The sequence below is a fragment of the Apostichopus japonicus genome, chromosome 12, assembly GCF_037975245.1.
Source record: "Apostichopus japonicus isolate 1M-3 chromosome 12, ASM3797524v1, whole genome shotgun sequence".
Taxonomy (NCBI): domain Eukaryota; kingdom Metazoa; phylum Echinodermata; class Holothuroidea; order Aspidochirotida; family Stichopodidae; genus Apostichopus; species Apostichopus japonicus.
Window position 1 is genome coordinate 31,605,688 of NC_092572.1, and position 27,557 is coordinate 31,633,244.

Here is a 27,557-nt window from a genome sequence, read left to right on the forward strand (position 1 = left end):
GAAGAAAATTTTAATAGGATTGAAGTAGCAAAACCTCTCATAGCAATGACATACATACAGTACAGGGCTAATCAATTCCAAAATCGTCTGAAATTTCTTGCATTATAAAAATTGTGTAGACCTCCAATAGAACAATATTTGGGTTTGGTGCATAAGAACATCTCCTAAGAGCACACTTATTGCTATTTTAAGGCAATATGAATGAATTTAGAGCAAAAAAGAGAAGAAAAATTGTGTAGCATTAAAGTAACAAAACCTCTCATTGCAACACATACATACAGTACAGGGCTAATAATATTCAAAATCCGCTGACATTTCTTGCATTATAAAAAACTGTGTTGACCTCCAATAGAAACATAATTGAGCTGACTGCATAGAAACATCTTCTAAGGGCACACTTATTGCTATTTTGTGGCAATATCAATAAATTTCGAGAAAAAATGAGAAGAAAATTTTAATAGGACTGAAGTAACAAAACCTCTCATAGCAACACATACATACAGTACAGGGCAAATAATTTTCAAAATCCTCTGAAATTTCTTGCATTATAAAAAACTGTGTAGACCTCCAATAGAAGCATATTTGGGTTTGGTGCATGCATACAAACATATCCTAAGAGCACACTTATTGCTATTTTAAGGCAATATGAATGAATTTCGAGCAAAAAAGAGAAGAAAAATTGTGTAAGATTAAAGTAGCAAAACCTCTCATAGCAATGACATACATACAGTACAGGGCTAATGAATTCCAAAATCCTCTGAAATTTCTTGCATTATCAAAACTGTGTTGACCTCCAATAGAAACGTATTTGGGTCTGGTGCATACAAACATCTCCTAAGAGCACACTTATTGCTAGTTTAAGGCAATATGAATGAATTTAGAGCAAAAATGAGAAGAAAATTTTAATAGGATTGAAGTAGCAAAACCTCTCATAGCAACACATACATACAGTACAGGGGAAATAATTTTCAAAACCCTGTGAAATTTCTTGCATTATAAAAATTGTGTAGACGTCCAATACTTAACGTATTTGGGTCCAGTGCATACGAACATCTCCTAAGGGCACACTTATTGCTATTTTAAGGCAATATGAATGAATTTAGAGCAAAAATGAGAAGAAAATTTGAATAGGATTGAAGTAGCAAAACCTCTCATAGCAACACATACATACAGTACAGGGCAAATAATTTTCAAAATCCTCTGAAATTTCTTGCATTATAAAAAACTGTGTAGACCTCCAATGGAAACATATTTGGGTTCGGTGCATATGAACATCTCCTAAGAGCACACTTATTGCTATTTTGTGGCAATATGAATAAATTTAGAGAAAAAATGAGAAGAAAATTTTAATAGGATTGAAGTAGCAAAACCTCTCATAGCGACACATACATACAGTACAGGGCGAATAATTTTCAAAATCCTCTGAAATTTCTTGCATTATAAAAAACTATGTAGACCTCCAATAGAAACATATTTGGGTTCGGTGCATACGAACATCTCCTAAGAGCACACTTATTGCTATTTTGAATAAATTTAGAGAAAAAATGAGAAGAAAATTTGAATAGGATTGAAGTAGCAAAACCTCTCATAGCAATGACATACATACAGTACAGGGCTAATCAATTCCAAAATCGTCTGAAATTTCTTGCATTATAAAAACTGTGTAGACCTCCGATAGATGCATTATTGAGCTGACTGCATAGAAACATCTCCTAAGAGCACACTTATTGCTATTTGGTGGCAATATCAATAAATTTAGAGAAAAAATGAGAAGAAAATTTTAATAGGACTGAAGTAGCAAAACCTCTCATAGCAACACATACATACAGTACAGGGCGAATAATTTTCAAAATCCTCTGAATTTCTTGCGTTATAAAAATTGTGTAGACGCGTCGAATAGAAACATATAATTTGGGTTCGGTGCATACGAACATCTCCTAAGAGCACACTTATTGCTATTTTAAGGCAATATGAATGAATTTAGAGCAAAAATGAGAAGAAATATTGTGTAGGATTAAAGTAGCAAAACCTCTCTTTGCAATACATACATACAGTACAGGGCAAATAATTTTCAAAATCCTCTGAAATTTCTTGCATTATAAAAAACTGTGTAGACCTCCAATAGAACAATATTTGGGCTCGGTGCATGCATACAAACATATCCTAAGAGCACACTTATTGCTATTTTAAGGCAATATGAATGAATTTCGAGCAAAAAAGAGAAGAAAAATTGTGTAAGATTAAAGTAGCAAAACCTCTCTTAGCAATGACATACATACAGTACAGGGCTAATGAATTCCAAAATCCTCTGAAATTTCTTGCATTATCAAAACTGTGTTGACCTCCAATAGAAACGTATTTGGGTCTGGTGCATACAAACATCTCCTAAGAGCACACTTATTGCTAGTTTAAGGCAATATGAATGAATTTAGAGCAAAAATGAGAAGAAAATTTTAATAGGATTGAAGTAGCAAAACCTCTCATAGCAACACATACATACAGTACAGGGGAAATAATTTTCAAAACCCTGTGAAATTTCTTGCATTATAAAAACTGTGTAGACCTCCAATAGAAACATATTTGGGTCTGGTGCATACAAACATCTCCTAAGAGCACACTTATTGCTATTTTGTGGCAATATAAATGAATTTAGAGCAAAAATGAGAAGAAAATTTTAATAGGATTGAAGAAGCAAAACTTCTCAAAGCAATTACATACATACAGCACAGGGTGAATAAATTCCAAAAATCCTCTGAAATTACTTGCATTATAAAAAACTGTGTACAGGTGTAGACCTCCAATAGAAGCATAATTGAGCTGACTGCATACAAACATCTCCTAAGAGCACACTTATTGCTATATTAAGGCAATATGAATGAATTAAGTGCAAAAATGAGAAGAAAATTTTAATAGGATTGAAGTAGCAAAACCTCTCATAGCAACACATACATACAGTACAGGGCAAATAATTTTCAAAATCCTCTGAAATTTCTTGCATTATGAAAACTGTGTAGACCTCCAATAGAAACATATTTGGGTTCGGTGCATACGAACATCTCCTAAGAGCACACTTATTGCTATTTTAAGGCAATATCAATAAATTTAGGGAAAAATGAGAAGAAAAATGTTAATAGGATTGAAGTAGCAAAACCTCTCATAGCAACACATACATACTGTACAGGGCGAATAAATGCCAAAATCTTCTGAAATTTCTTTCATTATTAAAACTGTGTGGACCCTTAATACAGTATTGATACTAGGAATTAAACAGTTTTGAAAACTCGCTCAGAAAAACTTATGTCCCTGCAGTCCATGAAAACATGCCCTTTAAAATACCCGTATATGAACACACAATACTTAGCTATAATGACTCCTGACAAGACATTGGCTTGTGCCCAACAGAAGCCCATAGTTATAGGTCAAGAAAGAAAAATTAAATTTATGATGAATTTTGTAGCTAATTAACAGCAACAAATGACTGCCAAGTTGGGGAGTGGGAAATTTTTCAGTAAACTCTAACGGGGAAATCCCTCATCTAGTAATAATAACGACAACAAGTAGCACTCTAACACTTCGGCCCATTTGCAACTTCTGGCTTAGACAACAGGTTTCCATGGCAACAAACACCTTTGTTTAGGCTGCATGTACAGGTCTAAGCAACCCCTTGGACCAAAAGTAGGCTACAATTAAAGCAGAGACTATATCACATAGAATATCAGCTTTATCTGGTCTGATGGAATCTGTACCAATTAGGAGTGACTATTAAGGACGCTAGTACTTGCTAACATTCTAACAAAACCTTAACAGAGCCTCAGTCCTATCTCCTAAAATATATTGCTACAGATCTTTCAACCCAGAAGTTGATGGAAAGTTCAGCAAATCCTGTCACCATGGCAACTAGTAAAAGTGTAGCATTGCATCATGGGATCTAAACATAGCTCGAATGGCGACACTTATACCAACTGAAAAATAAATGTGAGTGCATTAGAGGGACGGGTAATGCTCGACATAATCACAGCAATACATAATAAACCTTATAAATATCCCAATGTGGGTTCTCGTTGGACCAATAACCTGAAGCACTTTCAATTCTCTCACATTAATTCAATGTAGGTTAGGACTTAACCATACACACATTATGGCTGAGGGAATATAAGTGCCATAATCAACCCTGTAAACAGCTATTAAACAATGTTCAGTTAAAATGATACAGAATTTACACACATTACAATAGTAATTACTATACCTGTAGACTCACTATAGCTGTTACTGCTATTAAGTCCTAAATAATAAATACATTCTTTGTGCATTCTGCAATCATAGGAGATCAATATACTAATTAATTCCAAATTAAACTTAATAAGGGCTGGTACTCTGTGTGCACATTGCTATCACAGAATTAACCTGCATTAGTGCATACATTCACAGGTAATATACAGAAGGATGCACAATGAAACTGACTAGGCTCCTGAGGGGTTTGGGGCGAAGTTAAAAGATGAACTCTTTACCTGTATTGAAATTAATGTAACTAATTTCTAACAGTTTTCTAGCTTGTCTCTACTGCACATGCATGACAGCTTGGAGTCTCTTGGTGAATGGTAGAGTCGCTTGCAAACTTAAGTGTTTTTTAGAAATTTAAAGAAAAACAAAGAAGCTTTGAGAGAAATCATTTTCCCCACCCTAGAGACAAGATTTTACTTAAGCCTTGGTCACAAATTCTCCAGGAAGTAGGCAGACTGTCTTCCCATACCTTTAACTTATTCCTCCAGAGATTACACAGAACATGAAATAACTATAAAGACTTAATCAAGAATGAAACAAAGCCTGACCTATGAGTACTGGATTTGGAATTACCATCGCCACAGTCCTAGGGATGTTTGGGATGTTTTCATCCTATGATTCAGGAGAAGTGAATTTTTGAACCTTGCGCCAACTTAATATAATATGATTTGAACATCGGAGATCGACGGTGATGTCATTGCTTCACTTCGTTGGGGGGGGGGGGGCTGCAGGGACGCTATCATTAGCAAGCTAGAGTGAGATCTGATCGAGTTTGATCAATGTGATGCACTGACCTCACGTCTTGATGTAGGTCGGTCCGTAGATTCAAATTTTCTGGCAGGAAGAGCCAATGTTTCAAGCATTGTATCACAGAAACTACAATTCATCATATGGCAAGGCTTAATAGTGAAATACAAAGACAAAAGATGATATGACAGGAAGGACTGGATCACATTTTTTACTAGAAAATTCCTCTAACAAACAAGTCATAACAGAGCTTGTGGTAAAGCCTGTCAGAGACCACAAAGGGAACAGTGTGCTCCTCTTTGAAGCAAACAATGGGGCTAATGATCACAAGCAATGAATATCTGCTTTATTGCCTGCCTAAATTTTGTTAAAACAAAATCAGTATGATCAGTGCACCATCACTTATATTTACCATTTGAGTTTCATCAGCTGCTGCAATGATCTACTCACATTTAACTGTACAGTTTACATGTAATGTGACCAAGGCTGCAGCATATTCCTGAGTAGCCCTAGGGTATACATGATATCTAAAAATATAAATCATGGATGGATGGATTGTCTACTACTGTACTAGTATGTGGATAACCAATATTGAGTAGATGATTTCTCATATATATAGTGGAGGGTCATTTGAGGTCAGCAGAAGTCACAATGTCAAGCCAGTTAAATATAGTAGCCCAACAAGGAAAATTGAATGGATGTCAAACTAAGCAGGTGGATGTCATGTAGATATGAATCACAGTGTTTTTGGTTCCTTGCTTTAGCAAAAGGAACCTATGTATTCAGCTTGGCATATGTGTGTGTCTGTAACACTTGTTTGGGTGCACTGTAACTCAACAAGGAAAAGTTGAACTGATATCAAACTTGGTATTTAGATTCGCCATAGTGAGAAGGTGGGCCCTATTGTTTTCGCTGCTTGTAAAGGTCACCAAAGGTCAGTTAGGGCCAAAAAGCCAAAATAATAAACAAAGCAATAACTCCCATTGACAGGGTCCGACATGTTTGTTTTAGAACTAGTTGTAAATGGGGTAGGGGATCGTTTTAACCATAACAGTCGAGTGTGATCCAAGGTCATCAAAGGTCAATTAGGGGTCAAAAACTAGTATTTCTGCAATAACTTGAGAACAAAATGTCCGAGTTATGCTATTGTAATCCATTAGTCATCTTTGTGACCTTCAACTTTATGTTGACCTCTTGTGACCTGCATTAGTTTCTTTGGTTATATATTTGAATTCTTGTAGCCATATTCAGATCTCAAATGGTCTTCCGATCAAAATTGTCCATGGGTTGACCCATGTGCGACCTTCTGGTGCAAAGTTAATCAGAGGTTAAGGTTTTTATATAAAATATGCTAAATTTAGGAGATACAGGGCAAAGGAAAAAAGTTTGTCAATATTTTATATAGCTCTGTGCTCTATAGACGAAACGGTTGGCCCCAAAGGTTGGATTTGATACCTTTTTAGCAATAACATTGTGTGTGTACATTGGAGTGCATAGCAATTATGCGAGAATGTGCACATCAATGAGGGGAACTTTTTAATAAAATCAGTCATGTTATCCAAGGTCATTCAAGGTTGCTTATGGGCAAAAAATCTGCCCACTCATGCCAATTTTTGCAACAACTTCCAATTACAAAATATAAAATAGCTGATATATTGGGACCAGTTGTGAATGAAGTAGGGGCACATTTTCCAAAATAACCGTTATGTAATCCAAGGTCACCAAAGGTCAATTATGGGTTAAATATGCTTTTTTTTTTAGACTAGTTGTGTAAAGGGTAAGCGATCGTTTCCAAACATAACAGTCATGTCATTCAAGGTCAACAAGGGTCAAAAACTCAATCTCCAAACTGATCAAAATTGTCCATGGTTGACCCCTGTGTGACCTTCGTGCGGTTTTGTTTGGTTTTGAGAGGTGGACCTCTGTTGACCTCACATGACCTTGGAATAGTGCCTCTAGTGACCTGTATTAGTTTTTTGTTGTTGAATTTTTGAATTTGTGTGGCCATATTTTAAATGTCCATGGGTTGACTCCTGTGCAACCAAAGTTATTAAGTACAGTTAGGATGATTCTGCAAGTTCTTATAAACAAATCTAACAAAAGTCAACAAATTCTCAAAAGGACCAATCATTGATTTTTAATAATTATGGCTATGATATCCTGTGTGTACATTCAACCCTGAAATAACAATTTTAGGATAGTGCTTCTAGTCCTAATAGGCAAGGAACCATAGTGCCCTTGGGCTCTTGTTTAGTAATTAGATGAATCCTGCTTTCATGAAGGTCAAAAATGGGAAATTCTTGTAAAAATGATAACTGTGAAAGAGAAACATAGATGGGTCTCACTGTAGTCTAGCACATGAATATCCCTCAATTGATTAGGTGAACTCTTTATCTTTTGATCGTGGTCATAGGTCATTTGAGGTCAGCAGGGACAAAATATGTGAAAGCCTTGTAATTTTAAACAATGTCTCGATTTGCAACCAGTTATTTCATCAAACCCTTAATGTAGTTTGACATTTTGGTGTCTTATTCAGTTCCTATGCTGAAAGCATCAGGAACCTATATTAAATTTCAAGTTTGCTTGTACAGTACTGTATTTGTATTACTGTGTCTGTATGTGATGCCTAAACACAAAACATTTCAAGACTCCAGCCAGTTGGATTTGGCGTATAACAAGCAACAATGTTTCTTAAACTTACACATGCAGTTTACAATGCCATCTAGCCAGAGTTTGACATGGGGGAGGGAGTCTGATGTCCCCTGAAAGAGGGTCTCAGACACAGTATTGTCCACCCCTTGGATAATTTCTTTGGGTACAACGCAACATGTGTCTATCAATTCCAACATTCTAACTGCATTTTGCAGTTTAAGATTTCATGTTTTTGGACAGACTGTGGCTACAGCCCTGCACATACACCAAAGCAACTTCAAGGACATTCTAGATTAGTTTTGTTAGAAAATTACAGACAATGGTTACAGTACAGTCCACTGTATACATTTTAAAGCATGTTTACTGTAGATGACATCCAACAGGACCAAAACCTTAATAAATTTGTAAAACATCACAAATGTGCAGTGTAGACTATATACACTTAACATTAAAGCCCTATGCATCTCAATACCTCTATGTATATTGTAATACTTGACAGCATCATGGTGTTTTGCTTCTTCTGCCACATTGCTTGATCAATGCTCTTGAAATATTTTCCCTTGGTACAGTACTACATGGAATCGTTTACAGAATGTAATGTTTTGTAGCCTCAAAGCATTTCAGCCACAAATTATGAGGCAATTATGGCTTAATTTGGTGCATTGATCATCTGTGGTTACATCTCATCTGATAGAAGGTTACATCTAGGTGTCAACCACAGTTTTGCTGTAACCACCTGACCTACTGGTTCCAGAAATGCTTGCAAGCAGTAAAGCAATAAACAAAGGATGTTAGGCATCTGAAGTTTAGAGAGCTCTGTGCACACGTGACCAGTAATACCACTAGTAGCCGGAATTGTCTTACAGGTTCCTCCTGACCTGGCAGTAGAGCCTTGATTTGACAGTGGAGTTACAAAAGTCTAAACATCTTAGATTGAACTGTTGCAAAGATAGTGTTTCCTTGAAAGTAATGTATATTATACAATTGTGAAATCATATCAAGTTTGAAAGGTCTTCTTTCAGTGAGCAGATAGCTAGTGCTCTTTTAACGATATTTTGTTTGTTGGAATTGGCTTTAAAGCACTGTACATAATGAAGGATATACATATTGATTGTCCTTAAATCATTCTGTCAAGTAGAATAGATCAGTAATTACTTTTGCACATTACACTGTGTGCATTGAAATGTCTGTTAACAAATATACCCTAAATAATGTACATCTACAATAACCTTCTTACTTTCTTATTAGATAGAGGTCATAGGTCAGTTCACCTAAATATCAATAAGAAACAAATGGGAGAACACACAGTTAACTTTAGATGTGGTTTTGTAGATTTTCTTTCCTTCCTTACAATATATGTGATGTACAGTATATCCCATTAAGCCGATCAGAGGTCAATACCTATAGTAGCTGCTTTGACTTCATTTAGTGTGAGGATCTTCTTTGCTAGTAACCAGAATCTTACTCTCTTATGTGGAGTTCAAGAGAAGTTCAAGTCTCAGAGGAGCTGTTTGTTACATCTCAAACATCACGTTTCAGAAATCTTCTGACCAAGGCTAGTCTAAAATGAAAGTAATTGATGTGATTAGTTGGCAAAGATTTACTAAATCAATGGATTGATTGTTGTTTCTCTCTTCCATAGGCATCCATCTTCACCTTCAGCCATCTCAAAGAAGAACTGTCTTCAAAGCTTACCCAAACTGACTGTGGGAATTTAGGCCGCTACTTTTCACTACCACCCGATCAAGTGAAGACCATTATTACAAGTCCCTTGTACTCCAAGAACTTTCTGCTTGCCCTTGAAGAGAGAGGATACATACACCCTTCAAATGTGAATCGATTAACTGATGCACTCACTGAGCTGAAGATCAACCATACTCACTTATTAACAGAGACGTACATGAAGCTGAGAGGTAGGCCAATAATCACTAGCTCTCTTGTAATTATGTATTTTGCTTCACCACCCTTCCCCACCTCTACCCCCCAGAAAGATCCCACTTTAAGTATTGATACATAACACAGGTGGTGATTTATTCTAGATGCTGGAAACCAAGATGTGTACAACAAAACATTGTATGTACAGTATGTACAAGTGGGCAAATATCACTTTGTGCCATGATGTGTATCATGCAATCAGCATGCCTGTACATCTCTGTGGATATTTAACAACACTGGAAACTTCAACTTGATATTTACCTTAAACATTTCAGATCAAGAGACTGAATACGATAGATTCCTCGCCGGCCTCTCTGCTCATTTGACATTTTCCATAACAGAGAAACTGTGTGATAACTTTGAAGTTACAGATGAGAACAAGAACACAGTTATCTCCAGTCAGAATCCAGGACTTTCCTTCCTCCAGACAATTGATGAGATGGGTATCATTAATCCTTCTGATGTCAGCAAATTAGAGACACCTTTAGAGGAATATCGTCTTCTCCAGGCAGTAGCTAAGATACACGAATACCAGTCCTTGGTACTTTATGACGAAATCAAGGCACAAGATGAAGGTAGTGTAAATTCATGTGTATGTTACAAACTTTATACTCCACTGGTACAAGTTTCATGCCAGTTTTCAGGAACATTCCTGACTTTAGACTTCATAGCTCAAAAACAGTTAAGCACACAAAATGCACTCATTATCTAAAAATATTATGTGTGGTTTACAGGATATTTTAGGAATATAATGAAGATATAACATAACATATTATAGATTTTAGATATAATATATTAGATATATTATATACAGATATAATATATTTTAGGGATATAATGAATCTTATATATTTATACCTTATACTGTATCTTATATAATATTTATATCATATTAAAATTTATATCTTTTATAATATATATACATTTATATTTACACACACACACACCCATATATATATATATATATATACTATATATATATATATATATATATATATATATATATATATATTTATATATATACTATATTGATATCTTATAAAATATAGTTATATATAAGGGATATAATATAATGAATATATGAATATATATGAATATTTTAGGGATAGAATGAAGACTGAGATGTCAAAATATGTTTTGAACTGAAGCACATTGATGGAACTCACAGCTTCATAGCATTGTATGTTGTTGAGAAATATAATAATGTAGGTTTTCACTATATTATGATTAGTGCATTGTTCTGTGTAATCTGTGATGTCATACAGTGACTGTACCAACAGCTCTTTCTCCTGTAAAATTAAAGTTATGATATTAATCCTTTGAAAATGATTTAGTCGTGTCCCAGGAAGCTGCAGTTTGCAGTGTACTCAAATGACTTCACAATTAAACACTGCTCCTTATCATGGAGGAGTCCTACTTTATCAGTGAAAAATAAATAAAGAATTTATAAATAAATATTATATATAATATTAATATTTTAATATTTTTTAATATTTTAATTAAAATTTATAATTTACTAATGTACATTAATATATTTAATATAGTATTGTTCGATACAGGTGACAAACGCCTACAGTACTGTACAGTGGAATTACAATCTTCCTTACCGGTTTCGAACCTCTGGACATACAATCAGCATCCATAGCCTAGTGGTTAGGGTGTCCGCGTACAGAGCGGAAGGCCCGTGGTTCGAATCCCGGTGGAGGCTGAAAGTTTTTTCACTGTTCTTCATTTTCCAACTCATTACGATTTTCATTTATATATATATATATATGGTCACTTTCGGTGATCATGCACTGAAGAAGAGCTAGTTTTGCTCGAAAGCTCTGCAAAAACCAAACATTGGCTGTTTTACTTCCAATCACTTACCTAATTCAATTATTGTATCTCACTCGAGATCCAGCCTTTCTCTAAATGCAGCATAGTTGTTTAACAGTTATTCAGTTATTCCTATATATATATATATATATATATATATATATATATCTATATATATATATATATACATATATATATATAGATATATATATATATATAGATATATATATATATATATATATATATATATATATAATATATAAAACTAAATAAATAAATAAATTCTTTCCATTTATGACAGCAATCATTGTATATTATGATATGAATGAAATATAATAACATCTTGGTTTCCAATTGTTTCAAGTCTGGATGTATGACACTATATTTTAACATTGCTGTTTGTATTACTGAGTAATTTTAAACTGACTGGCATGTTTGAGCAATGACAGTGTCTTAGTTTGTGTTGGGAGTGAGCTTCCTTTACATTTGAAGATTATACTACATTAGTTGTTAATAAATGTTACCAAAGATACAGTGTTACGAGATTGCCCAAACTATTGATATCAGTATGGTACATTTTTTTAAATATTCTGTTGTAAATTGTGAAACATTTGAACTTGTTTCAATAGAAATTGAACTGTGCTTTCTGTTTCCTTGTATTAAAGACAAAGAGAGCTTATTCCTGAAATGCTTACAACAGAAGATAAAGAGTTGGTTTGAAACCATGACTCCTGTCCCCTGGATGAAGTCTTGTCAATGGAAATCAAGTGATCTCTTTATAGCCAGCGGCTTAGTCTTAACAAATTCTGGTTCAAAAATATCTAGCAGAGAAGTTGACCGAAAATGTAAGCTACACTACCTAGATATCTTTACTGATGAAAGACTAAAAGCAGAGACTCGAATCATTCTGGAAGGACAGCCAGGCTCCGGCAAGACAATGCTCTCCTCTCAGTTGGCCTATGACTGGTGTTGTGGAAAGCTTATGGATATCCCCATGGTCATCTATCTGCCCTTGAAAATTGTTGATGACATGACAATTATTCAAGCTATCAAGATGTTTTACATTCGTAAAGGCATTCCCATCACAGAAGAGGATATTGAGTCTATGCTTAACAGTGGTAAGAAGAAAGTCTACCTCATATTGGATGGGTTAGAAGAATACAATGGTGTAACCAAAGATGGAAGTCCCTCAGAAGTCATGAGAGTCATGACAAAGGAGAAACTGTCCAACTGCATTGTTATGATCACAAATAGGACAGATTATACCAAGCATCTACCTCCAGGTCCAATGTTGAAGATAGGAAGCTTTGGTGAGGACGAAAGGAATGAATACATTAAAAAGGTCTTCTCTGATGATGTCAAAAGGCAAGAAGAAGTAAAGGAATTGATTGATAATGTTCCATTTATTCTTGATCTTTGTAATGTTCCACTACTCTTTGTGTTGTTAGTACATAACATTGATAGATTAGGAAAGTTACAAGAGGGTCAGCTTGACAGGGTTACTCCTTTTGTGAAGGCCATTGTAGACATTCTGTGTTCTGTGCAGGATGAGGAAGACAACCAGAGTCATCTATCTAACCAGCAGCCGGAATCAGTTTGTGAAGAGGATGAGAGCAGGTTAGAGAGTGAAGCATTTATCAAGCAGGAGGAATATGGAGTAGCTGGTGCTAAGTTTGCTGAGTGGGAGCCTGAGGCACAATCATCTGGTCACCACACACATGATTTCACACTGAAGAATCATGCTACCATTAAGTTTGATCCTGATTCTTTTGTATATCATGGACGGGAAGATGTTTCATTTGTTTCATCAGATTCGGAAAAGGATGAAGAAAGTACATCTGACACTGAAGAGACCCCTGGGTCACTTCTGGAATATACTAGTGAAGAGTATGAGAGCAGTTCAGAGAGTCATGATTCAACAGACTCCCAAGATACATGCATTACATTGGAGGAACTTGCATTTAATGGCCTCTGTAAAGGAAACAAACAATTGTTTTGGCAGAAAAACTTTGTGGATAGATGTGTCAGCGATAGCAAAACATGGATAGATGCTGGGTTACTTGTTGTTGAGGAAGGAACTCCAGTTAATTCCCCTGATAGAAATCTTCAGAACGACTCACGCAGTAGAACTACCCAGTCACTGAACACATCTAATGTTACTTCAGAGATAAAAAGAGGGGTACCACCTGAACCTGATATTTTGGCATCTGACAATCAATCAGAGAGGAATCCAATATTGGAATCGAAAGAGAAAAAATCAGAACCTTTACTGAACAGAAAAACTTCGAAATATATCTCGCTACAGGTCAAATTCCTTCATAAGTTAATTCAAGAGTGGTTTGCAGCAAAGTATTTAGCCCGCCTCTTCTGGGGTCACAAAACAACTGAACACCATTACAAGTATCAATTGTTCAGAGAACACTTGGCTAACATAGACCCAGCTGATCTCTATTATATCTTGCGCTTCACTTGTCACATCTGTCCTCCCAGCTTTCATTTCATTGCCAGTTTTCTCATGAGAGACTTTACAACAGGAGATGGTGAGATTCCTGATTACATCATGAACTGCATCTGCCTCTGTTTTGCCGAGTATGATGGTTACAAAGGACACAAGTTCAAGGACATTGTCACAGAGATCTTTAGAAGAGAATCCGTCAACTTCAGCTCTGAAGATAGTCAACTGCTGCTGAGGTCAAAGGTTTCTATGCTCACCTTTGCTTCAAGATCAAAGGTAAAGTGTGAATACAACTTTCTTAGCTCAAATACAGCAAATCTCTGCTTATATCCCGATATCTGTGATACATAATATGAAGTGTGCATGAATACCACATTCACTTTTTCCAGTGTCGAGTACAGCATCAATCCATAGGATACAAAATTAAAGGTGTATATGTCACCAATTTGTGCTAAAACTTAAGTAAATCTAGTATGTTGAGATATTGATGAGGTAAGTACATTTTAAATATGTTACCTCTTGAAACGTATCTTTCAATCCAGAGAAAAAAAATGATCTTTAGTACAAGATCGACCTAATGTATTCATTCTGGGGATATCAGACTAATATATTAATTGATCTACAGGTTATTCTGTGAGGTTTATGTTTTCCACTTGTTATTGTTGGGTACTGATTTCAGGTTGACATACTACAATATCTGTGAATTATTCTCCAGATTCCAATCAAATATCTGAAGCTTTCAGATGTTGTGGAAAAAATTACAGAGAAAGCCCTGATCTTGAAGGCTGATGTCTCGCTGGGAGTTTTGAATACCCTGAGGGCTATTGAAGTGATTCGGTGGGACCAGAAGCTGATTGAACAAGATTATAAAGATCTCATTAAATTCATTATCAACAATGAAAAGGTTGAAGTAGCACGGTGAGGACTAATTCAAAGTCGGCAAACCAAACTAAAGCTTTCACTCAATGTGATATTGAAAATAAGGTTATATTGGAATGTGTGATTTATAGAGTTAATAAAGAACATTCAGCAGAAATATATACAAGCATTTGATATCTATAAGCAATGGGGGGAACCATGTAAAATGTTTGGCTTTCTCACTGCATCATTACTTTTTCTGACAGTCTGCTACATCAATTTACCTAGTCATAATTTACTCCACTCCTTGCTTACCTGTCTCCCCACAAGCTTAGCTCCTTTTTATTCGACCATGTCTAGGGTGAACTGGTAACCTTTTTAGCACTGTACACCTTCTATAACCAGTGCTATTGGTCAAAGTCAATCCTTCTCTTTGTTCCACCAATGGTGCCTTGAAATGTTATCGTGGACAAATCATCATTTGTCGTTTTGATCTGCATATTATTAAGTATCATTATATCAATATTTTTTGTCTTAAAATTTCCAGTTAAAAGCTCTCCTCTTAAATGATAAGTTCTTAACTGCTCTCACTATCATGAGAGCTCATTAGATTTCTGGGTTCACCAGTTCCAAAACTGAAACAAGCCTACTCAACAGTTATAATATCTGTAAAATGTACACTAGGTTGATAGGTGCCCCCTTCTACACATGAGACTTCTATATCAAAGGTCATTTGAGGTCAGCAATGGTCAAAATATGAAAATCTTGTGTAATTAGGTGATTCCAAGAGTTAGTATGTATGTATTTTGGGTGGGTGGGTGAGCATGGCTGGTCTCAGTTCTCCTTTTACAAAATACACTATTTATCATAATATATAATTGTAGAAAACTAAGCATTTTCCTGAAAAATAAAGGCCTATGCCCTCTACCTTATTCTTTTTATGTTAATTTATCTAACAAATATATTTATTTCTTTCTTAATAAAATTCTATTTTATCGCACATTTTACTTTTTTCCTAGCTTACTATTACCAAGTCCACCGGTGGCTGTGAAAGATGAAAAATATCTGAATAGCTTACAATCCCGAAACATTTCAGGTAGCGTACATTCTGTTTCACGAATAACAAGAGCTTGGTAATTAGATGTAACAGATATCCTCTGTATATGATACTATAACTTTGCCTGACATTTCTTAAAGCTGTTTCATTCTAGTCCTGCTTCTGCATAGTGGTAAGAAACGTAACTCTGTCCAGCATGTTGAAAAAATGGAACTTAAGGCTTTTAGCCCGCAAAATGGTATTAATTGTATCAACAGTTAAGCGGGTAGATTATAATCAAAGCTTGGACAAGCTGACATCAGAAAACTTTATTCCATTCGCAACTAGACTCAATAACAGTGATAAAAATCATTACAAGGAAGTGTGAAGACAGCAATTCAAGAAGGTGTTACATTTGTTTTAGTGTGTGTATGAGTGTAGAGCAGTGAAGTAGATTGAACATGATCAGCTGAGTAAAATAAATTACTACAGTGAAAGGGATTAGGCACAGTTAATTAGCTGCATTAGTGCCTGTATTTGTTCAGGAGGGAGGAAATATTTTAGATTATATTAGTGCAAAATGTTGTGGTTTTCCCTAAGTTTCATCGTGAAGCAATTTATATGATAAGAATGAATGCCAATATTACCTGTAACTTTGAAATGTAATTTTTATCCTAAAAACAGAGAAATGTGGCAACGAATACAAAAATGTGTGTTCAATAAAATATCCCATGTGAGAGTGGCTGAGGGTCTCATTGTTATCTACTTATACTCATTTCAGTTGAATGGATCATTGGAGCAAACTTAATTCACACATTAAATGGGACAACTGGAGAATGGATGGTGAGATGCATTATCTTGTATTTTTTTAAATTATTGTCCTTCATTTCAGATTGTGTTCTGAAATTCATCAGAAAACACAATAACTCACCAAGCGTGTGGTCCACAAACTTCAAACTCTGTATGTTTATAACCGTTCATAGCTCTTGGGTGCTTTAGTTAATTTGCAATGTCAAATGTCATTTGACTTCACCTTCGGACAGGTGAATTGATGAATGTCATACTTGGGTGGTAGGTGCTCCATAAAGCAGCTTTGGTAGAGGTTAAAGGTCAAGTGAGGTCAACAGGAGGAAAACTTTGACAGTGTAAACAAGCAGACTCAATTAATCTGGCGAATCACATGTTATGTGGTTGCCCCTCAGTAAGTTCTAGGTTGCTTTAGTTATTGGGAAATTCCAATTGGGGTGAGTAGATGTCAAATTTCAAATTATTGTAATTTTGAATAACTCCAAAAGTCAAAGGATAGCTTTGACGAACTTTACACGTGGTACGTAGCTCAACCATATTGAGTACTCAAATGTCACTCATGGTAACAAATATTAGCTCCAAAAGTAAAACTTGGATGAACTTCACACTTGGTATGTGGATCCAGCCTCAAAGTATAAAAACTGTCTGTACACAGAAGTCAGTAAATATTCTGACACACTGTAAATGTTGCATGGAACCACTAAGCCTCTTGGTTTACTGGTTTATTCCTTAACAAAGTGCAAACAAGTATAAGTGATTCTTGTGTGTTTGTGTGTGTGTGTGTAAATGATATATACCTTCTAAAACATAATTAACCATCGTGGAATATCAAGCATTGCATGAAGATATCTCTGGGAAAGCTGTTGGCTGTTTTCATTATTGTGGTGGTCAGAACTCATCTTAATCCTAGATTTTAGTATGTTTTAGTGGAGATCAAATGTCAATGGAGAACTGAAGAATGCAAATTTAATAGTTGTAGCTTTGCTGAATATATTTTCTTGGCTGTTTGTTATAGAATGAGGTTGAGAAAATTTAATATCACCATTGGTCAATATAATTAACAGTATCAGTAAATCTCATACTTGGTACATTAGGTAGGTACACCTTCATGAATACTACCCTTGTAGTAGTTTTGGCAAGGATCATATGTCATATTAATGTCAGCAAATGGTCAAAAACTTTGATAACTGTGTAAACATTTTACGAGTGTCATACTTTATAATGACTTCTTGGTTGCCACTCATTTCGTGTTACAATATTGTACAAAGGTTTCAATCAAATTGGAACACTGTATACAGTAGTTAGAAGGTGAAATATGTATCAGAGAAGTGGTGCTCTTGTATTGAGGGACTTTCACAACATATGTCTTGTCCCACATGTTATCTTTGCTGTCTGCTCTATTATACCTAATTCCCTGCGATGTACGCTAGAAGTTTTTTTTAAGGAAAGTTGTAAACGATCAAAATATTTCACAATGAAAATGAAATAATGCCATGAGCCTCCTTCCTTAATAACAGTTGTTTAAGGGCTTATGATCGATATAATTTATCCTAAAGCTAAACAGGAAAATACCCCATATTATATAAAACATCCATCTGACTTTTTATCCAACATCAGAAAGCTGTTTGGTCTGGATTTGGGTAATTTTTTTTTGTATATTGAAAGATCCTTTAGTGATATGTGATGAAAAAAAATGTGTTGATGTAATGAGAAATGGAGCTTGAAGTTTGTGATCTTCTAATTTTATTACATTTTATTGAGATGACCTACATCAGCAAACTCATTAAACAAAAATCTATATATAACAAGGCATCGCAAATTCTCTGGGATTTTTGGTTCATGATATAGTTTCTATCAGGTTTGTATGATTTTCCACCATATGTATTTGTGTCTTTCAAATTTAGAAATTTAGATTACCAGGGAGGATGTCAGCAAAACTATCATCACTGAAACCAATCACTGGTGAGTTTCTGGTATTAATAGGAACAATCATTTTAAAATGTGTATCCCTGTAACTGTAGAACAAGCGCTGAAGTACATAAAATCATCTGTAACCACAATTGAAGCAGTCATACATAGCCACGTCTGGATTGCTACTGATAAATGAAGGTTCTGTATTCTCAGTGTTGTTGACGTTCTTTGCCCTGATGGTCCTACAAGCCCTGTCCTTTCAGTACTTGTTACTAACTTCACCTGTGTTCTTATTGACCAGCCCTTGAAAAAACTATGGAGGCTGGCTTTAAAGTATACTTACTAAAGGTTCAGTCAACTTCTGAAAATGTCAGGACAAAACTAGACTTTACAGACTTTTTTTGTCGTTGGACTGGCTTATGATTTTTTATATATTGCATGAAAGATTGGTACAGTTGATGATATGATGTGTTCTATAACTGTTTTTGTGGTTAATTCAAATACATTTTTATGTCACTTTTCTCCATCAATAAAGACGAAACAAATAAAACAGTGGAACAACAAGAAGACAAACTCAACGATGTTCCAAGCAAAGGAAAGGTAAGTTAAGAATCATGACTCACTTTTGAAATGTTCTCCAATGTAATAAGACCTGTTGGGAGTTTATGGATTGTCCAGATCATATATACATACCAAAATTTTCTTTTTAAATACCATCACACATAAGAAGTAGACCTTGTAGATGTAATTTTTCTAATAACTTCTAAAATAATAAGTACATCAAACTTAGAGCATCAAAAGGATCTTCAGACGCAGACATAAAAGAAAAGGGAGGAAAACAGACCAAACAGACATTTTCACATACTCACAGATTTATCAAGCTGTTTGGGACACTGGACAATGTATGGGGTACAGTTAGTACAATGGGCAGTGAAATAAAATGACGTAGGAGGTGAAAGGATTACTGAAGATGAAAATGGATGCAGCATATAAACTATGCAGTAAACTACAATGAAGAAAAACGTTACGAAAAAAGATTTAAAAAAATCAAATAAGTAATTATGAGTCTGTAAGGTGACGAGAAAAGGGATTAGGCTGAAATATGACTGATATGTTGCCTTATGATAACTGATACTTATGAGATAATTTTGTGTGACAAGATTGCTAATGGCATGTTCAGCTTAATTGTGTAAGTTATTGTACACAGGAATTAAGCTTAATCTTTGACAGTGCAGTACATCGCACATTGGTGAAATCAAATCAAAGTTGGAATGACATTCCACTCTGTTATTATCAATCTAGTTCCATTTTGTTTGAAGCACATATCTTATTGTTGCAACTATTATGTATGTGTATTGCAATTGCAGCAAACTTTGTAGTACTGAGAGGCACACCCTTCTGAAATTTGACATTCATTCGTCTTATATATAATAGGATTGACCACAGGTTTATGTGCATGGTATTTCATAAATCTGGAATAAATGTTATATCTTACTGTTTAACTGAAATGTTTTATTATTTACTATGTACTGAGGCCTTAAATGATGACGGAGACTAAATTAACTTTCAGATGATGAGTAAATTGTATTTATACTGTGAGTCGATAAATATTTGAAGATATACAGGTTGCTTGTGTCATAATATTATGACCTTAGATACATCTTTGATATTAATAATAAGTCTTGCAGATATTATACTGATAAGTTGAATTATTTAGTGAATGGAATTTTCTAAATGTCTAGATACAGTGCATGCAGATGCTGCACCAGAAATTCCAAAATAGAGGGACAAGTGGGGTGTGGGAGGCAAACAGAGGTTGGAGAGAATTTTGAAGTGTACAAGAGGACCTGTGTAAAGTGCATATCACAGGAAACTTAAGCAGTGACTAGCTGAGTTACGTTTCTAACAGCAAATTTAAAGCACAAATTATATGTGAGAGACAAGTCAGTTTCTATGAAATGCATTTCAAAGCCCTGGTGGGGGTTCCATAGTGAGAAACTCCCAGAAGTTGTTGGAAAACGTAATTAAAAGGTCAAGTGACACGTAGACTTGACTTTACATACTTTAAAACTTAACAATTCTTATGTTAAGAAAAACACAACAACGCGATCATTTTTCGTCTCCAAAGGGGTAGAAATCGGTAAAAAGTACGAGTACGTAATAGATTCAGTGACGTCATGGGGGGGGGTTGCAATATCTGTTCAGAATTTTTCAAAAGCCTTCAGTACCAGTTTGGGAAGTACATAACAGTAATAAATAATAAAAACTCAAGTTTATTTTTTGTATGTATTCTCTATTGTAAGCAAAGCTGTCGCTTCTAGTAGCCTGCCAACAAAATCTGGATGATTGAAATGTCAAATATACTAGCCTAAAATAAAAGAACAGTTTGAATAAAGTAGCCTAAACCACTATGTCAATGGGATCTGGATAGCTTAGGCTTTCATTTTAATAAAAGTGTAATGGAAATAAATCTGAAATTGTTCATTAATCCATGGAATATCAAGGTTACTTGCTAATAAATGGGAACAAGAGCATCAATGACGCAGTATCTCAATACTGGAAGTTTTAATTTTGATTCCTAATTTCAAATCTTTGCTCTGTCGATACCACTGTTGAAAGACAATTCTATTCTATTCTCTTTCATAAACATTAAACCGCAGATAACAAACCAATCGCTGAGAAGTAATATGTCACGTGCCCATAATAAACCATAAACATCGAATAATAATTAACAAATGAGCAGGAAAACGTGGGCAAAAGTTCCCTACAAACAAGCTTTGGAGCGTGTGCAAAAAAGGTCTGCCAAAGTGTGTTTTCAGCCCGATTTGGCCCGATTTGGACATACATCGGTGAAAAGGTCATAAAATGAGATACAATTCTGGAATAAAAAATAGTAACTTTTGTTGGTCTATATGATATATTTTCCTCTGGAATTCCAGAGGAAAAGAACTTTGTTTCAAGACGCTGAAATTTTGTTAAGAGAAGAGAGAGTCCCACTTACTGTTACAATATCTCTATACATGTAATGTACTGAGATAAAAAAATCACATTTTATCCCATGCGGGGAACAAGCAGCAAATTTCTGTCAATTCATTTCGAGAAAAACAAAAAATTTGGCAACATGTTTGAAACACCAAATTCGCATACAAATATTAAGTCAGCATGAAATTGATATTTATGAAGTCTATGCTCTCTAGAGAGGAATACTTGTCATTGGAACTTTTGTTTAAATATAATGTTATTACTTAGTTACAATGGAAACCAGATGTAAGTAAAACTTTAATTTAAGACTAGCAACTTCCCTAAAGGCTGGTAGTGACCTGTTAATTAACACTGCCCTGCAGCTGTGCCAAAACATCCAGTGAACAGACGATTCACAGAGTTGATTGCTCCCCACTACAATGAAACAAAATTAGAAATTGGGAGGCCATCAACCACTTCAGCAAAGCTTTTGAAATCTGCTTCGGTGTTGTTTTATGGCATCCTCATTGTTCGGATGAACATAGAAGCTTGCAAGTGGTGGTGGCTCTTCTCTGACAGGAACAGGACACTCCTCTCCAAGAGTTCCACTTCTGCAGAAGTTGTGCAAGCAATCAAAATGTTCCCATACGTAATCTGTAGAACAGTAAAGATATGAAGAATAATATAATAATAGTTCATAAAAACATACCATTTAGACAGAGGCACTCCAATCACTCCATTTCGGTCAATAGTCATGGCACAATGCACAGTTGTCAGTCAAGTCTTTGGATGCCCAACTAAGGTGACAGCTGATACACCTCGATTGGTGTGGATACATGGGTCAGTTTTTACCTGACAACTTGTGCCTGAACAATACCAATATATTTTTTACATATTACAACAGAAACCCTAAACCTGTTTGTGCACCTAATATTATGGATTATGTCATCTTTAGCAGGATGTGTGGTCATTGTCTCAGTAGCTAAACCACTGTTTATGTAGTAAAGTAAACATGTGGACAGAGTAACATCCTGTCCCATCCCCTTGTAATCCATGGTAAAAGGGTGTATAAGATGCAACTTTTAACATTTGTATTCAATAGCAGATATCCAGCCAAGTGAAGATATAATATACTCTGTTAAATCCAACTACTTGTTTGTTCCTTTATTTCTTGTTCACATACAGCTGTGACAACTCTACCAGATACAGTATGTATACGCTAATTGAAGTAAAAACTGATGGCCTCACTACACATTCCAGACTGCCCCACAGTGTTGGTGTCAAAATTAATAATGATCCTCTTTCCAGAATGTGATAGCACCAATAGATTTTCCAGACAAATCTACTATCAATCTTGAAAATTACCTTGAAGCGTCATCTTTGTCATGTTCAGATTCATCAGATGAGTGAACTAATGGAGTATAGTCCGGACTACCTGGCGGTTTTTCGGTGTATCCCGATGAGGATGCCACAGCAGCAGACGGACCATCATAGCCACTGTGAGATGGCCCTGGTTGCTTTGATGGTGTTCTTGTCTCTGTTGGTCCAGTCAGCAACTTCAATGGTGGTAGGGGGACCAGTGACCACTGGACTTCTACATGTGTTACATTAACTGAAAATTAGAATAAACGCATATTATACCACACACATACAGTAGGCTGCTCTATGACAGGGGTCAGCTGCCTAGATGGCTCACTTATCTTTTCTCAAGGAGAGCATATTCTCCTACTTTATGTGGCTGCAAAAATATGGGCCACTCACACCATGAGCATTGCAAATGACTTCAGCTTGGTTTCATATAGTATAACTACAATGTTATCTCCCTTCTCTCAGTAACTATAGATGTAGCCTATATATCTCCCTGTGAAGCCATCAGGTATAGCCTCCTCAACCACTCTCGTCAGGAAGGGGGATATGATGGATAAAATACAATGTATGTTATCCCCTAGTCAGCCTGCCCCGATGTGCAGTTTTAATTGCTACAGTATTTTGCTTTCAACGAGTACTGTTTCTAAAATGTTGGCCCTGTACTCACTTCTGCTATTGAATACTCTATAGATGTATGAGTTTTCCGTTTTTCCTTGTATTACCCTAGCTTACACTTCTCCACAACATTTCCTCCCCCACTCCCCCCCCCCATTCATCACTCTATTTATAGGGACTTTTCGGGCGTCATACTGCTGCCTCCCTTTTGTCTGGTAGCTTGCCCCCCCCCCCCATATATATGCCTCGATGTTTTACTGGTGGAGTTTCTTGTATCCCGTTCAAAACTGACTACTTAAATCTTTAATGCCTGTCACCACCCTCCCTCCCCCATTTCCCAACTGTTTTTCGGTAATTACAAGCACATGTATATAAGATCATGCTACCTTTAGATGGAGATGTACATTCTGCAGAATCCATGCCTTTTTTTTCACTGCAGTTGGTTGGGGAACAGCTTCTAGATTAATCTAAGTATTGAAAATTGGGAAAGAAAATAACAAGGAAGTTATGAAAGTTCATTTAAGAAAGCAGTTTGATATGTTTGAAAGTACCTGTCACAAGCGTTTTCTCTTGTAACAAAAATTGCAGCCCTACCACCAAAAATGGCAAAATATAAGGATGTCATTTACTGTGCAACATATGAGCTATGACTCTGAGTATGAAGATAGGTGGGATCACATTATTGGGCAAAATGACATGTAAACATGTGATGCTTATTATTCTGGATTTTTCATTATGTACCACTGATCAAATGCTTTAGTTAGCCCTAGCCTACGCCTAACTTTATCGTCGCCATACCTAATTTAGGGCCTAACTGAACGAAATTATAAGAATTAGCCTACTGTAAGTTAGTAATAATACTAAGTCAGTCCTTGTAGTAGGCCTAGGCCAGAAAATACACTTACTCTTTTCCGATCCAGCTTCGCAAGTACTGGTCTACTTGTTTCTATCTCTCCTCGAGATTTGAAGATACTTTCTCCAAATAGAGAAGGAACGGCATTGTCTTGTAGACGGCGAGCTGTTGGTGTTCCAAGTCCAAGTTGCGCGGATAGGCGATAGGAAACGAATATTTAAATAGTGAAGTGCGCACTGCACACATAAGATTCGCTCGAAGGTCCAAGCCAATCTTTACTTAGGCAGCTAGGCTGGCTGAGTGCACTGGTACTAAGCTATCGCTGTATCCAGTGTTTGACGAACACGAAACTTCCTTGTACTGTTGTGCACCCATTCTCATATGATATTTTGTTTACTGTCCGTGACGTATTGTTTGCGTCTTTGATCTTGGTTAGCATATTAGGCCTATTTAGTTTTGGCAACATTGGCAGTTCCCCCTGTGACGTCATTATCTTACGGGATGAGCTTGGTTATTAACTTAATTAAAACAGTAAAGAAACAATCGTGGAACTCCAAATTTGGAGTATAGGGTTTTGATATGTAGCTTCTCAATTTGTGCAAGTTTGAAGTGAATCTGTAACGTGTCACTTGACCTTTAGGCACTATTGGGGGTGCTTCCAGACCAGAAGCTGAGAAGCTTTCAGACAGTTTTTGTTGTGATTTTAACTTAAGAACAGGAATACATTACAGACATTGCAATTTCATTGGCATATATTTCAAGGCCCTGTGGGGTCCAAGTGGCAAAGACCCTGGATGGTGTAACATTCTTCTCTGCCTAATATTACCCAAAGAATGTAAATTGGGCAGAAGGGAAATTCAGGGGAAGGGAAATTTAGTCAGGTTGGCGGGCGGGCGTGTGTGTACCCGTGTGTGTCTGTGATATTTGCTTGGTTACACTGTAATTAAACAAGGGAAAGTTGGACTAAACTCAAACTTGGTATATAGATCCGCCATAGTGAGAAGGTGTGCCCTATTGTATTTGGTGCCTGTGAAGGTCACCAAAGATTAGTTATATGCCAAAAACCAAAATATTAACAAGCAATTACTCCCATTTACAGGGTTCGACATGGTTGATATTTTTGGAATAGTTGTTAATGGGGTAAAGTATCGTTTCGAAACATAACGTCATTTGATCCAAGGTCAACAAAGGTCAATTAGGGGGTCAATAAATAGTATTTTTACAATAACTTGAGAACCAAATGTCCATCAAGGTTGGGAGTTACGCTATTGTAATCCAATAGTCGACCTGCATTTGGGTGACTTTTGACCTCAGGTTGACCTCCAGTGACCTGTATTAGTTTCTTTCAAGTTGATTATTTCTAGTTTCGTGGCCATATTCCAATCTAAATTATCCTCTCCTCTGCAACCTTAATGTGCGAAGTTATTAGAGATCAAGGTTTGGTTTGGTTTTGTTAAAATTCTTAATAAATACAGTTAGGGTGAGTCTGTGAGTTCTGTAAAAAAAAAAGCTTACTCTTGCTCTTATCAGACACCTGGTCCTCAACAGGCTCTCAAAGGACCAACGGTTGATTGGTGATATTTTTGGCAATAATATTGTGTCGGATTACATAACAATTTTAAGACAGTGCTGCTCCCTTGTAGAAATTCCTTACAAGCAAGCAACTATAGTGCCCTTGATGTTTACAGTAGCTGACTTGGATGTCAAATAGGGGGGATTATCATAACATGGGGGGGGGGGAGACAATGCACCCCTTGTTGTCAACACTGAGTGCATGAAGATAATTCAGAAACTTCTAATCAGTGGATGAAAACAAATTTTACAGGAGTGATATTTATACAAGGACACGATTAATAAAATCTCACATAACTAATGTTAAACCCTTCTTTCTCCTGTAAGCTTGAAAAGTATGAAAAGCTTATAATCATGTTAAAACTAAAAAGCATGTGGGAACTTGCATACAGTTTATACGTGAATGCATTTTTGGTTACGACACTGAAGGCTCAGTAAACCTCTGCAATTGCGCTGGCGTGTGTATTGAACTATTAATGTGTGTGTGTGTGTATATGACAGGTAGGTTGTAAGTACATGTTCTTTGCAACAACAAGTTTGACCTCTTTAATATTCATTAGTGGGTGAGGCTTACTGGGAAATCGTAAAAAAAAACAGCTTGTAAACATGATTTCTCAACAAACACAACTTGAATCAATGTCATACTTGGTAGACAGATGCCCTATGATGTGTTTCCCATCTCATGAATATTAATGAGTTTGCAGGTCTTACCATAATGTATTGAATATGTCAATATCTCTGCAACCTTATTTCCCATAAAGTTTATACTTGGTATGGTAATGTAAGTACAGAGTATGTACATGTTTTTTGCAACAACACTTTCCAACTTGTGAATATTCAGGAAAATTGTCAAAAGCAGCTTGTAAACATGATATCTCAACAACCACAAGTTGAATCAATGTAAACAAATGGTAGATAGATTCTCTGTTGTGAAAAGTACCCTATTGTTCTTGGTTCTCATCTCATGAATATTAATGAGTGGTTGAGGCTCAACGTGACATTTGGTTCACACTGATATGGTGATGTTGCTGCATAATAAGCACTTTTTTTTATGATAACTCCAACTCTATGTTATTTTTGTTCATCAAATTGCAAGAAATGGCCTTTAAACACAAGACAAGAACCAAGTGTTCAATGGCTTTCATCCTTGTTGTCATTAAGTTTGTCATACTATATTCATACAATCAACCATGTTGTTCCTGTGTGCATATAATGAGTATTAATCAGTGAACATAAACTTCTTTATCAGATATCTCTGAAATAGTATTTCTAATTAGCTTTATACTTGTACTTGGAAGAAAAATTAAGTATATGTAGTTTATAGATTTTATGATATCATAAACTTTGACCTCACTGATATTCATGCTAAAATATGTTTTTCTACTATGCCACTTCAGAGGCTTTGTCAACATGATAACTGATTCCTGGTACCTTCCTGTATCTGTTGCCACACAATTCAATAGATAATCCTCTTCATTTTGTTATGCACAAGTTCATGAATACTTACACCTATGGCTTACCACACTATAAATACGTTTGGCTATCGGAACAACTAAACATTTTCATTTTCTGGTCGGAGTTTACAATGATAGATCCTGTTTATGACTTTGATCTCTGATGAACTCAAATGAACTTTGACCTGTATTCAAATCGATAGGGATGGTTCTAAATCAATGCTTTTGGGAAAC

At 35.8% G+C, this 27,557-nt stretch overlaps 1 protein-coding gene across 8 annotated transcripts in view; it reads left to right on the forward strand.

Annotated features, from left to right (window-relative positions):
• LOC139977727 (uncharacterized) overlaps nt 1-27,557 on the forward strand; it is a 159,811-nt gene that overhangs the window by 96,710 nt on the left and 35,544 nt on the right. For 7 of the 8 annotated variants that reach the window (XM_071987255.1, XM_071987256.1, XM_071987258.1 and 4 more), the window contains exons 4-12: nt 9,323-9,593; nt 9,891-10,190; nt 12,099-14,164; nt 14,604-14,806; nt 15,766-15,842; nt 16,564-16,625; nt 18,494-18,551; nt 19,036-19,100; nt 22,855-23,028. In XM_071987255.1, the coding sequence (XP_071843356.1) occupies nt 9,323-9,593; nt 9,891-10,190; nt 12,099-14,164; nt 14,604-14,806; nt 15,766-15,842; nt 16,564-16,625; nt 18,494-18,551; nt 19,036-19,100; nt 22,855-23,028 (3,276 nt within the window). The remainder of the gene's footprint in view (nt 1-9,322; nt 9,594-9,890; nt 10,191-12,098; nt 14,165-14,603; nt 14,807-15,765; nt 15,843-16,563; nt 16,626-18,493; nt 18,552-19,035; nt 19,101-22,854; nt 23,029-27,557) is intronic. The other variant, XM_071987259.1, reaches the window with a different exon arrangement.